Raw genomic sequence first — 12,585 nt, forward strand, 5'->3', positions numbered from 1 at the left:
CGTGTGGTCGTGAAAATCGTCATCGGAGTCGGGAAGGAAGGAAACGTGAGCGGAGTATCCACCACCCCATGGAAAGCGTCATCATCAACCCTCCATAATATCCCCACCACTAGGCCGTCGCCTCTCCTCCTCACTCTCCCGCGTCCGCACCTTCTTCATAGTATTACTACTCCCACTCCTCTCGCTCTTCCGCTCCCTCGCCGACGCCCTCCTCTCTTTAACCGTCCCCACGCTCCCCCGCGCCACCTTCGTCGCCGACTTGCGCCGCGACATCACGAGCCCGCCGTCGCTGTCGGACGAGTCGTCGTACGCGTCCTCGCCGTCGCTGTCGAGCACGTTGTCGTCGGCCGTGTAGCCCTCGTCGGGCACTTCTTCGCGGAAGCGCGGCGGCGCTTTGGGGTTGAGCGTGTCGTCGGAGGACATGAGGTCGTGTTTTGCTGCCTCGGCGGGGAGGGCGTCGCGGGGGTCGACGGACGAGGCGCGGGACATGACGGAGGGGATGGAGGGGTTGGAGATGGAGGCCGAGGCGGCGAAGGTCGATTCGAAGTCGGACGTGCTTGAGAGGGTTGGTGGGGGCAGCTGGGAATCGTTGCTCGTTGGGCTGGGTTCCGTGCGAGAGCTGGAGGGACTGGAGATGTCGATCTCCGACACGTGTCTCGAGTCAGAAGGCTGCTTTGTCTGATCGTCAGGACTAGGCGGACAAGTCCGTGCATCAAACTTGTTCTGCTCATCTTCAAACTCCTCGTTCTCTCGGATCAACTTCCGCACATGCTCGTCGGTCGCACGTTGCCAGTCTGCTGCACTAGAGGCAGGTGGTTGGTGCTTCACGACGCCCGGGCTCAAGCTGCCGGCGTTGTGGAGAGCTTGTCTACCCATTGAGGAGACTGAACCGGTCGAGCTCGTTCGTGACAAGCTTCCCGCGTCAGCAGCGTGAGGTGACAGTCGCTCTCTGGACGGCATGCTGAACAGACTCACTCTTCTAGAGACAGCTGGGCTGATCTGGGCGCTGGACGGTGCTGATGGCTCATCGAACGCGGCGGGTGGGTTCATGTGGCCGGCTGCGTTGGTTTGGCTGACAGCAACGCTGGGCTCGCCGTGAGCGTCAATGGAAACCACGGATCCACGGTCGCTGGAAGCCGATCTTGTGTCAGAGCGGGCGGTACTCCGCTCGCGAACAGTCTTCAGGATACGTCGCGCCACGCCCGAACCCCATCCGCCAGTCAAGACGCTGGATGCAGTCTCAATGGCAGTCGGCGTGCCAGGTAGACCCGGCGAAGGAGGTGGCGACTCTTCACCTCGACTTTTTCGAAAGTCTGATTGCCGCAGCGTCCTCATGGAGCTGCCGGTGGCCATGATAGTAGAAGCCCTCTCGGGCGGACCCGGTCGTGGTATAGATGTTGGTTCGACGTCCTCCAGGTTGCCAAGGGCCGATTCAGGTCGCACCGCAGAGTCATCGAAGTACGGATCGTGCTTATCGATCTCCGGGCTAGCGGCAACGCTCCGCGAAAGAGGATGCTCACCTCCTTCTCGAGAGGTCTTGAGCGCCGTCAAGATGGTGGAATTGGACTCGTCGCCGCCTCGCAGGCTCTGCCTCCGCCCATCTTTAGTGGCCAAGGTGCTTGACGATGTATTTGATGGCGCCGGCGAAACACCACCTGGGCCAGCAGCGACACCAGATTGAGCCCGACCTCTACTCGGATGCTTCGGTCCAGTGCCGCTGCTAAAGCCAAGCCGTTCGCTGACTTTCTTGATACCGGACCTGACACGGTCGAGAAACTGCAATGGCACGACGGCGGCATTGACGTCTTCCTTCGAAACTTCGATCTTCTTGCCCTGGCTCTGCCTGCTCGGGTCGGTCTCGTCCAGCCATGCGATCTTGTCTGGCAGATCAGCGACGACCCAGGGATGATGACGGACCTCCTCCAGAGTGATGCGCTTTCTTGGGTCCTTCGTCAGCAAGCGCTTGAGCAGATCATACAGCTCGTCTCCAATGTCTTCGTAGGCCAGCTCCAAGGCGTGACGATGAGTGCCGTTTGTTTGCTGGTAGCCGCGGCCATGCGACGACGGACGCGACCTCGGAGACTTTTCCACTGGCTTCAGTCGCTGCTGGGGTATGTAGATCTCCTCTTCGGCGATCTGCCGCATGACCACAAATTCATTGTCAACGAATGGCGTCCGAGCATAGAGCATGCAGAAGAGAGTGACGCCGAGTGCCCACACGTCAATGGCCTTGGTGACCGGCAATGGCATGTCGCTGATGTCGGTGCTGCACAGCTCTGGAGCGTAGAAAGCTGGCGTGCCAACCGTCTTCGCGAGCTCCCTCGCCTCGTCAGCCAGATCCTGCGTTTCGTGCTCGCTGACACCTTCACCGGATTCGCCTTCGTAGATTGGCTTGCCGAGGTAGGAGACGCCAAAGTCAGAGATCTTGACTCGATGATCCTTTGTCGCGAGCAGATTCGGCGGCTTGATGTCTCGGTGCACGATGCCCTGGTAGTGCAGGTACTGCAGCCCCAGCAGTGTGTCTCGAAAAGCGACGCGGGCCTGCTGCAGAGTCATGAGCGGGACGTACTCAAGATCGGGATCTAACCCAACATCCAGTATCTCTGCAGGTGTCCTTGGGAGACTGTCCGAGCTGCCATGCTGTGGCCTCGGCCAGGATGTAGATGAATGCAGGCTGTTAACAAGACTTGAGTTTCGGGATGGCTCGTTGGACGAAGGCAGGTACGCTCCGTACATCGTACCCTCTAACCCAGTGTTGCTGAACTCGCCAAAGTCCCTCCTCGATGTGGTCGGTGACAGAGTCTGCGGTTCGTTCGTGAGCGACAAGTAGGACGGTTGTTGCTCAGCTACTGGAGTGGCAGGCTCCATTTCATGTTCAGGATGTGGCGGTAGCGGCGATGGTGTTCGCGAGGCGCGTCGCGCGTTGTCGACCATAAGTCTGCTGGTATGAGACTCCGTCGAGATTCGCGACATCCTGTCATCATCAGAGAAATCGCTCAAATCATCTCCTGCCATCTCATTGCTCCAAGCCTCAGGATTGTTGGACACGTCAAGGCGCAATTGACGGAATGCTCGTTGCTGCTTCCTTCTCATCCGAGACAGCCGTTTCTGCGCTTCCGCCAATATCGCTGCATCTTCAGCGTCCAATTGTGAGTTCGTATGGCCGTCTTTCTCGCGTTCGTAACGTCGGGCTTCAACCACTGCAATCTCCTTGGGTGCCTTGATGCGCCATGTGATCTCACCGCGCTCAACCCACTCAAGCACGATGTAGACTTTCTTTCGCGATGGATCATCGATCACTTCCAACAATCCTACCACGTTGGGATGTCGTGCTTGCTTGAGGATAGCGACCTCCTTCTTGACCTTGTCCTCTGTAGTGCCGAGCTTGCCAAGCTTTCGCCGTCTCGAGAATCGCTCGACGATCTTGATGGCAACATAACCATCGGTGGACGTCTCAAGATCGCGGCCGAGCTTGACTTTGCCGTGCGTGCCTCGTCCTAGCTCGTCAATAATCTCGTAGTGGTTGATGAGCTTCCGGCCTGAGATGGGGTCGACGTCGACATCGGCGACATGGGTTTCCTTTGGCGGTACCCGTTGCGTGAAATGCAAGAAAGGGCTGGCGTAGGTCCCAGGCGTTGCAGGCGCATCCCACTCAGAGTACGGTGGCGGACTCTGTGGCCTAAACAGGCCTTGGCCAGGCGTAACGGACGGCGAGCTGCCCACAGTGCGCGAGCCAGACTGGTGCAGCGAAGCAAGCGCAGAGGTGAAGGTCGCAATCTGGCCGGGATGCGCACTCCTCTGCTTAAGAAGAGGCGGCGGGTGCGGGGTCGGATATTGCTGGTGGTGCAGGGCAGCGTAGGATTGGTTTGGGTATGCTGGCCGTGGGTTCTGCGCTGGATCATACAATGCAGGTGCTGAGCTCGCAGCGGTGACTGTAGCGACGCTCGATACGGTCTGGACACTCATGGCCGACTGTGACGAATACAGCTGTGGGCGTTCAGAGGGCAGTGCGGTCAACGTATCCGGCAGCCGTATTTGTCTTGTCGCCGGAACATCACTCGCGCTGACACTGGCCTTTGGTGACGCATTGTAGGAGTTCGCAAGCTCGGTATGTTGCTCGTAAGCGGCGGGGTTGATGGTGAAGTAGTCGTTGGACATTGCCGAGTCCTTCTTCACAGCCTCTTGATTCACAGCTGTGGGTGTAGACACCTTGACCGAGACAGGCACCTCGGTCGTGGGCGTCCTGTCCGACTGATCGGAGCCATCTCTTGCCCGTGTTGTCTGCTCCGGGCGCTCATTGCGCTCGTTCGGGGCCAAACCCTCCGTGGACATCGCTGACAAAACTCCTCCTCCCCACGTGTGGAATGGCCGGACGGCTCTGCGACAAGGACAAGCAGCCTATCGCCCAGCGACCACTAGCCACACTTGACCCTGCTGGACATCGAATGCGAGGATGTGTCGGCGTCGGTGGTACAGCGTTCATCGGGCGGGGGCCATTTTGCAGCAGCAATCTGTTGTATCGCGATGCCAAGCAAGCGTTGAGAGGGTGGTTGAGATGGAGGTTTGTGCCGTGTCGTTGGGGACTGTCGTCGCGGGAATGAACAATGGGGAGCAAAGGTTGGTGGTGTGAAAGCGTCAGAGGCGTTGGATCGAGTCCGGAGAGAAAGTGGGTTCGTGAGTATGGGCAGCCAGCGTGTGGAGACAAAGTGGGAAGGGCAGTTGTTGAAGGCGTGAAGCAAAGTTGGGCGGATTTGATTGGATCACCGAACCAGTGGGGCAGCTTGCAACACAACGGCTCGAGGTGGGTGCCCAGCGATGATCTGCTGCCTCGTCCCCTCCGCTGAAACATTCAGGATCACATGAAAATTGCATTCAACCTTTATGGACCCTCAAAAAGATTGACTTCGAACGCCTCCAGGGCCTCCTCGCAACGCATCGCCAGCACACCCTGCCTCGATCCTCCTCGTTTCCGTGCATGAGAGCGAGCTGCCGCTGCAAGACATCCACGAACCATCGCTGTTAGCAGACTAGCGGCCAATAGCACCGCTGCACCCTCCAGACGAGGCGTTGTACCTTGGACTCCAACTTTGTGGCGCTGCTAAGGATAATGGTGACGATAGTCGTGTGCCGCATTCCGTTGCTCGTGAGCTTCGACTGAGCGCATCCGTGCAGTCACGCTGGAAAGCTCGACTGAGAACGGCAGCCTGTCCGTCATCTCAACGTCCAGACGAGGCCCACGGAATCAACGGAGGTGATGTCTCGCCGGCCACACCACCGTCTGCAGATCGCGATCCGGCTTCGGACTCGTGGCCGAAGCGAAAAGACAGCCCTCACGTGCCTCTCCCTGCTCCGTGCTAACCCTGACCTCTGCACAATCTGGAGCCAGGCCCGAATCGCGTGGCCCGCAAACTCTGTGAGAGAACGCAGTTCGACGTCGCTCGATTGCTTTGCAGGAATCCAATACCTCATCAGGATATTCGTGCTCTGTACCAGCAGTCTGTCAAAGTAGGGAGCACAGCATGTGCATGTGCGAGGAGACAAACATCCTCGACCCCAGTCTGCCAATCTGCCCAGCCCACCAGCATCTTTCGTGGAAGCGAAGCGCCACCGTGCGATGTAGAGCCAGATCGCGGGGTTCACTGGTCGGGCTGGGGTATAGCAGGCAAAGACATTTGTCCATTGTACTAGGTACTGAAGAGCCAAACGGAAGGGTCCAGAGGTATGTATAGGGTCTCGCAGACCAATGAACTGCAGCGTGAACATGTTGCTTCCTCGGCGCTGCGACTGATGGGGTGGTGGGCCTGCTGCTCAGAACAGACTGTCAAGGAAAGACATTTCTCGAGCTACTGCGTCGCCACACGATCTGGCCGGTGGTCTATCACAATTCTCTGCGCTGGAAGGGTGTCAGAGATTCGTAACTGGAACGTGCCTGGCTGCATGAACGGAAGTCCTCAGGCTCTGGACCGTCGGTGTCTCCCGCCGCCCAGCACTGCTCCTTGCTTTGCGCAAAGCTACATGCGCGTGTACATGTACCTGACCGATTCGAGACTTCGGCCGAAGGTGAGAAGCTATGGATACTATGAAAGGATGACAAACCAGCCCCCAGCAGCCGATGCATGTTAGACTGTTCAAAGCTCGTCCCCTGCTGCAAAGAATGTCCAGCACACTTAGACCACAACGACAGACACCCAATGCCCAATGCACATAGCAAACAAGCCTGGAGCCACCGGGTTGCCAATGCATGACGCTCAGACATCTCATTCGCTGAGATGGCGCAATACAAGGTACAATATGCCGATCGAACCGGCTACCCATGGCATTAAACCTTCGGCATGCCGTCGACGGACCGCTGTCCGCTGGTATGGATGTCGTGTCACCATTTGGATGATCGACGGCCAGCCCTATCAGCTTCAGTTGGTCGTACAGAAATGTTGGCACTGCATTTGCTGTGTCGCCAGTGCGAGCTGTGAGGTGCGGAGGGAGGTCTGGCATGCGTTCTCAAGTTGGCTGCCAGGACAGCAGGCAAGTTTACCCTGACGCTTCGATCGACACAACGGTAAGGTCAATGCAGATACGATTTGTGCCTGAACAACAGCACAAGGTTCAAGGTTGATCTAACCTATCATCATTGGCGTCCTTCTCGCTTTCTCATCCATCCCTCCAGTCAGCCCAGGCACAGGCACAGGCAAACCGGCCCGCCTACACGTCCTCACCCAAACTGCTTCACAGAAGCGCTCAGACAATCCCCTCCCCCAACACACTATCCCTCAACCCCATCCTCCGCCGCGCAGAAAGATAGATCTCGTACACCCGCAGCTTCACAGCCACCTTCGCATACGCGCCCACCGCAACCATCCATCCGAGCAGATTACCCGGCCACAGCAAGCTCCCCTGAATCCGCTCCATTTGCTCATCGTAAACAGTCCTTGCAGCGTACCGCGCCAGGATCATGAACGTGCGCACGGGCCCTTCGCGCGTCTGCAGATTCTCGTCCAGCGAGCGGGTGAGGTCGTTGGTTTTGAGGATGAGCAGGATGACTCGCGGGACTTTACTCAGCAGGTGCACGAGCTGTTCGAGCAGTTCGCCTGACCCGAGGGCGTCGGAGATGTTGCGTTTCTCCTGCGTGTTCCTCCGCGAAGCGATCTCGTTGCTCTGCACGACGCTGAAGTCGCGGCCGGTGATGGCGGAGGCGAAGATGGGGAATTCGTCGTCCCCGATCCCGGCGACTTCGTAGGCGTACTTGCGCATGCCGGGCTCGTCCATTTGCAGGACGGCGAGCCAGAGGTGCGCGTAGCTTCGGCGGAGTTTGGTGGGGATGTCGCGGTATAGGCCGTGGTCGTAGAGGATGATGTCGAAGTTGCGCGGTTTGCGCTTGCTAGGGTTTAGACGAACGGCCAGGTTGCCGCCGTGTGGATCACAATGCAACGGCGCGCCGGGACCGAAGATCATCTCGTTGAAGATGCGCGCCAGCGCGGCGGAGACTTCGTCGCGGTCGATGCCGTTTGAGTCTAGGAAGGCCAGGTCGTCTGGACGGTGGCCGGTGATGTACTCCATCACTAATATCCTCCTCCGAGCCCACTTGACCTCCGGTATCACCAGCGGACTGTTGCGCACCCGGGAGAAATACTCGCGTGCACGTTCAGCATTCCTGCCTTCTTCTCGAAAGTCCAGCTCCTTCGGCAGACTGTGCTCCATCTCATCACTGAGCCACGTGAGATCATACTCAGGAAAGAACCGCTTCAACGTCCGAAACACAAAGCTCGTCAACGCCAGATCCAGCTTCGACCACTCGTCTAAACTCGGGTGCTGCACCTTCACCGCCACCTTCTCTCCCGTCTCCCTCAACCGCGCAACATGCACCTGCGCCAGACTCGCCGCGCCAATCGGCCGCCGCTCGAAATCCGTAAAATACTCATCTAAACCTTGACCAGTATCATACCTCACCATCTCATCCACGCTCGAAAACGCAGATACCGGGCATTTATCCTGCAGCGGCACGAACGTATCACACCACTCGTTCGGCAGCAAGTAATTCAGGCTCGACAGATGCTGTCCCAGTTTAATGAAAATACTCCCGTTCTTCTCCATCGCCTCCAACGTCCGCTCCGCGCATCTCTTGTGGCATGCTGAGAGTAAGGCGTCGTAGTTTGGCTCCTCGCTCCTCTTTAAGGTCTTGCGGTAGTCGTTCACGCATACCGCGAGCGTGACACCGACTCGTCCGCTTCGCTCGGCCGCGACGTAGAGGTGTCGTATTCGTTCGCTGAATGCTAGGCCAGCGGATCCGAGGACGAAGAGGACGGCGGCTGTGATGGCGACTTTACGGTGCTTGGGGGGGATTTTGAGGCGTTGGATCTGAATGCGCTCGCGCCAGGCACGTTTACCGGCTTGCGAGTAGGCGTTGGTGGTCGTTGAGAAGCCATTGCGACGGGTGTTAGCTTTTTGGGAGCGGCGGAGGCATTCGTGGCAGGTCCACGAGCGGGAGGGTTGGAGAGGGGTTCGGAGGATGGAGCTGGTGGTCCATTGAGGGGATGGTGGTTTCATCGCATTATGTAGGGATGCTTGGGGAGTTTCGAGGCCGGTTGCTGGCCTTCTTGAACACCTTCTTGTCGTTGTGCTGAGCTGTATAGAACTATTGGGCAGACACAGAAATGTTCAATGATGTACCTCGTCCAGCACGGACATTTTTCGGAAGCATCTCCTTCGGGGACCACTCACTTCACTCCACTCTTTCCAACCCTTCCGTCGCTGTTACATTATTCCATGTACATGGATTCTAGGAACCGAAGATCGAGAGACCAAGATTACTGACCTTCAACGGGCTTGTAAGGCACTATCAGTTGATTACTGCCGTCGGCGAGAGTCACCATGGCGGCTTACCCGCAGACTCAGTGCCGTCTCTTCTCCTTGCCAGCAGAGCTCAGGAACGACATCTACACTATAGTGCTGACCGTTCCGGTGAATGAGGATGGAGTGGTACAGCTTGTCAAGCATGGACAGCTCATCGACCCTCGTGCGCAGCAGCAGTGGCGGCCATCTGTTCTCTCGATGCTTCAGACTTGCAGGCGAATCAATGAGGAAGCGTGCGGCATCTTCTACGCTACCCAGCCTCTTCGAATGCAGAACGTTGACGTAAAATGCTATTTAACAGTGCAGAGCCTGGAAATGCGATTGTTCCCGACTTGAGCGTCGCACGACTTGCCGCAATCGAAAGACTTACTCTCGAGATCCACCAGTTTAAGGATCTCGTCTCTTGCTATCGCCTCGTACGCCACTGCGCTGGACTCAAGAGCTTGACAGTCGAACTTGCCTGGCCCGATCACAATAGCCTGTGGCACGCTTATCGACCTGGATCCAGCAAACTCGAGCGAATCCGCAAGGTTCTGCCAGATATGAGAGATCTTCTCAAGCTCGAAGCGGTGGTGTTGCCAAGAAACATCGAATCTATCAACTTCAGTTCTACGCCGTGCAAGGGCGGCATTCGCTCTGAAAGTAGTCGCCCCAAGCCGCAGCTGCTCCTCGAGCTCGAGCGTAAGATCTCAAAGTTGATGCTTGAGGGATATCATTGGGCCCGCTCTCCGATACCTCAGCTTCCGGTGACAGCGTCGCAGTTGGTGTCGGGCGACCTGGCAATGAGTTCGATCGGCTACTAAATATGCACTTTGCGTTCATGACGTGTGGCCGCTCCCAGTACGTTGAGCACAGTGCATAAAGAAGCTGCCAGAAATGTCTTGGGCCTATCAAACACGGGAAGAGCGAACAGGTCCTGCGGAACGATAGTAAGTACCAAAGTCTCTGTCACGGCGGGCCTTTGTGGACTCTACTTATATGCCCCAGCAGAAAGCAAAAGAAGCTTCTTTGCATCTGCCGTTGTCTCACGATGGAAGGTCGATACACCATGCTTCTCTCACTAACGTATATGTGGTAGCCCTGCCCCCCGTTCGACCTTCTCAGCCATCCATCATGCTCAGGTCTGGCTCCCGGCGCATGGCCGTGTCTTTCACCATGCGACCTCAGACGGAGAGTCGTTTGTTCACGCTGCCCGCTGAGGTTCGGATTCAAATCTACACACTCGCACTGACAACAGAAGGCACTGTTCGACGATTCGGGACTCCCTCAACGCGTACGCGCCCATACGTGAACCGGTTTCTCACCACGACGATCTTCGTCACCACATTGCAGCTTGTCGCTTTTGCAAACATGTCGGTTGGTCTGTGATGAAGCTTCTGCTGTGCTGTACAGCATCAACCGTTTGGAGATCCTCCCGGAACATCTGATAGCGGATGAGGGCAATCACAAGGCGCCTGGCGACGTCATGCCCGTTCTCCGCGCTTGGAACATCCGGCTACGTTTGGTCGAGAGACTCATCATTCCTATCACAGATCTTGCAAGCCTACCATCGGTCTGCGAACTTCTGGGACTTTACGTCAGTCTCAGAGAAGTGCGTTTCAAGAGTTTTACAGAAGCAATATGCCAGTATCGACAGAAGCACCAAGGCCATTCTCGCCCATGTGATCAACTTCGCCTGGAATTTTCGCAGTCTCGCTCCCGTCGACCCACAGACTCAGTGTCGATTCTTCACCTTGCCCGCGGAGCTCCGCAACGACATCTATTCTCTCGTAGTCTCCATTCCGACGAACGAGACCGGGAAAGTAGAGCTGCGCATGACATTTCCATCAGACCGCAGACGCTTGAAACCATCCGCCCTCTCGGTCGCGTGGACATGCCGACTCATCAACAGCGAGGCGTATGGCATCTTCTACGCTATGCATCACATCTACATCCCGTACGTTGGCATGCCTGGACCCTACGTCATTCTATCGCACAATGTGTCAGTCGACTTGGCCAGAATCGAAACCCTCACCATCGGCGTAAGGACGATATCTTTTGTTATTGAAGCCTGTCGACTCGTCCACACTTGCAACGGCCTCAAAACGCTGATCCTGGCTTTCACAAAGCCAATCCACGACTACCGCAGCATGAAGCACAAAATCGAGGGTCATGAAGAATCTCTCGCGCAACTCCAGAGAGCACTCGAGGCTGCAGCAAAGCTACTCCCACACGGTCTCCGTGACTTTCGGGGTGGACATGCAAGCAAGGAACTTGCTATCCGAGACTCCATATCCGGAGACTGTGAAAGAAGTCCATAAGCAGCGGTTCTGGAAGCTCGCCTACAGGATCCAGTACTTCATCGAAGCAGCGCGCAACAAATATCCTCAGGATAAGGGTATTGAAGGGAGGCATGGACTCGGTGAGGGTGAAGATTTCTATGGGAATGGCGACTGGGAGTTGCAAGCTCAGAAGGCGTACGAGCGGAAGCTGGAAGAACCCAAGATTGCGGAAGAAGAACAGATTGATGCTGAGGAGGAGCTTGATGAAGATGGTGAGTCTGATTCGGAGGGAGAGCCTGATGCATAGTAGGGGACGAATGTCGAAGCGTTGCGGTGGTTGTAGCTTGATATGGGTGGGTATCCTATCGATTGTTGCTGCTGGAAAGACGGTTTGTAGTGAGGTGAGCTGGAATTTCACATGTCAGTGACGTCATCTTTCTTGTTCTTTTGGGTTCCTGCCCGTGACTGCGGGCCGGTGCGTCCCCTAACCCTCAGATATCCATTCCTGTTTCCCAAATTGTCAACGGGCGTCTGCCTCTGTCCGACCTTGTTGTTCTTGAAGCCGATCTGGTGAAGATACTCACCAACACGACAAGCCAGCGCCCGGCTGCTACCAGTGCTCCGGCGCTACAGACGGCGCATCAACAATGAAGCGCCTCAACTTCACAACGACCCACCCGCAAACCCAGAGTCGATTCTTCACCTTGCCGGCGGAGCTACGCAACGAGATCTACACAATGGTGTTCTCCGAGGTCCCAACTAACAAAGCCGGGAAGATCAGCACTCACTCAGTGCACGCGTTGACGAGTCGAAAGTCGAAGCAGTCGGTACTCTCCATCGCTTGCGCGTGCCGGTGGACCTACCTCGAGACACTCGAGCTCTTCTACTCGATGTACCACTTCTCGTTCGACCTGACTCATCCATGGCACGATCGTGTATACTCCAACCCCACCCACGGCTTCATGATTCAACCAGCCGCAATCCAAGAGGCAACGATGCTTGCGTGGGACATCGAAGAGATCGAGCCGACATGCTGGACTCTGGGCAGGTTCAAGAGCCTCAAGCACCTGCACTTCACCATCAGGACGACGTTTACACTCGAAGCTTACAGGACTGGGAGTCTTCGTGCGGAGTTCCACGGGAAGCGCAAAGACCTGAGATTCAGTGGTAAGAAACTTCCGAAGAGTGTCCAGACCATTACCTTGGAGTTCCGACAGCACGACTTGATGGCGAACCGTGGCGGTATGAACGAAGAGGCTCAGCAGCTTTACAAGCAAGAGTGCGCAAGCCTTGAGCACGACATTGCTCGCTTCACGAAGGACGCGCAAGTTCAGCGGCGGCTCGGATGCTGACGCTGTGGGCAAGTACTCGTGTCTGGCGTGCGGTGGGATTTCATCTGTAGCGGATTGTTGTTTGCATGGCAGGAGTCAATGAGCGATCGTGAAGGGATGGAAAGGCTCGGTGGTGGCTGCAACAA

The 12,585-nt window shown here is 56.7% G+C and overlaps 5 protein-coding genes across 5 annotated transcripts; 3 read left to right on the forward strand and 2 right to left on the reverse strand.

Moving 5' to 3' along the window:
• Nucleotides 1-84: 84 nt before the first annotated feature.
• Nucleotides 85-4,332, reverse strand: LTR77_004202 (uncharacterized protein; the record flags this gene model as incomplete). Its single annotated transcript, XM_064801456.1, has 2 exons — nt 85-2,674; nt 2,735-4,332. The coding sequence occupies 2 exons, from the start codon at nt 4,330-4,332 to the stop codon at nt 85-87; spliced, it is 4,188 nt and encodes a 1,395-aa protein (XP_064660086.1).
• A 2,403-nt stretch (nt 4,333-6,735) lies between these two features.
• On the reverse strand, nt 6,736-8,682 carry LTR77_004203 (uncharacterized protein; the record flags this gene model as incomplete). The annotated part of the gene is made up of 2 exons (XM_064801457.1): nt 6,736-8,619; nt 8,665-8,682. The coding sequence occupies 2 exons, from the start codon at nt 8,680-8,682 to the stop codon at nt 6,736-6,738; spliced, it is 1,902 nt and encodes a 633-aa protein (XP_064660087.1).
• A 1,278-nt stretch (nt 8,683-9,960) lies between these two features.
• Nucleotides 9,961-10,894, forward strand: LTR77_004204 (uncharacterized protein; the record flags this gene model as incomplete). Its single annotated transcript, XM_064801458.1, has 2 exons — nt 9,961-10,199; nt 10,240-10,894. The coding sequence occupies 2 exons, from the start codon at nt 9,961-9,963 to the stop codon at nt 10,892-10,894; spliced, it is 894 nt and encodes a 297-aa protein (XP_064660088.1).
• A 104-nt stretch (nt 10,895-10,998) lies between these two features.
• LTR77_004205 (uncharacterized protein) lies at nt 10,999-11,415 on the forward strand (the record flags this gene model as incomplete). The annotated part of the gene is made up of 1 exon (XM_064801459.1): nt 10,999-11,415. One exon carries the CDS (start codon nt 10,999-11,001, stop codon nt 11,413-11,415), a length of 417 nt encoding a protein of 138 aa, XP_064660089.1.
• Nucleotides 11,416-11,755: 340 nt separating this feature from the next.
• LTR77_004206 (uncharacterized protein) lies at nt 11,756-12,460 on the forward strand (the record flags this gene model as incomplete). The annotated part of the gene is made up of 1 exon (XM_064801460.1): nt 11,756-12,460. One exon carries the CDS (start codon nt 11,756-11,758, stop codon nt 12,458-12,460), a length of 705 nt encoding a protein of 234 aa, XP_064660090.1.
• Nucleotides 12,461-12,585: the final 125 nt, after the last annotated feature.

This window comes from Saxophila tyrrhenica (assembly GCF_035928015.1).
Source record: "Saxophila tyrrhenica strain CCFEE 5935 chromosome Unknown scaffold_6, whole genome shotgun sequence".
Taxonomy (NCBI): Eukaryota; Fungi; Ascomycota; class Dothideomycetes; order Mycosphaerellales; family Extremaceae; genus Saxophila; species Saxophila tyrrhenica.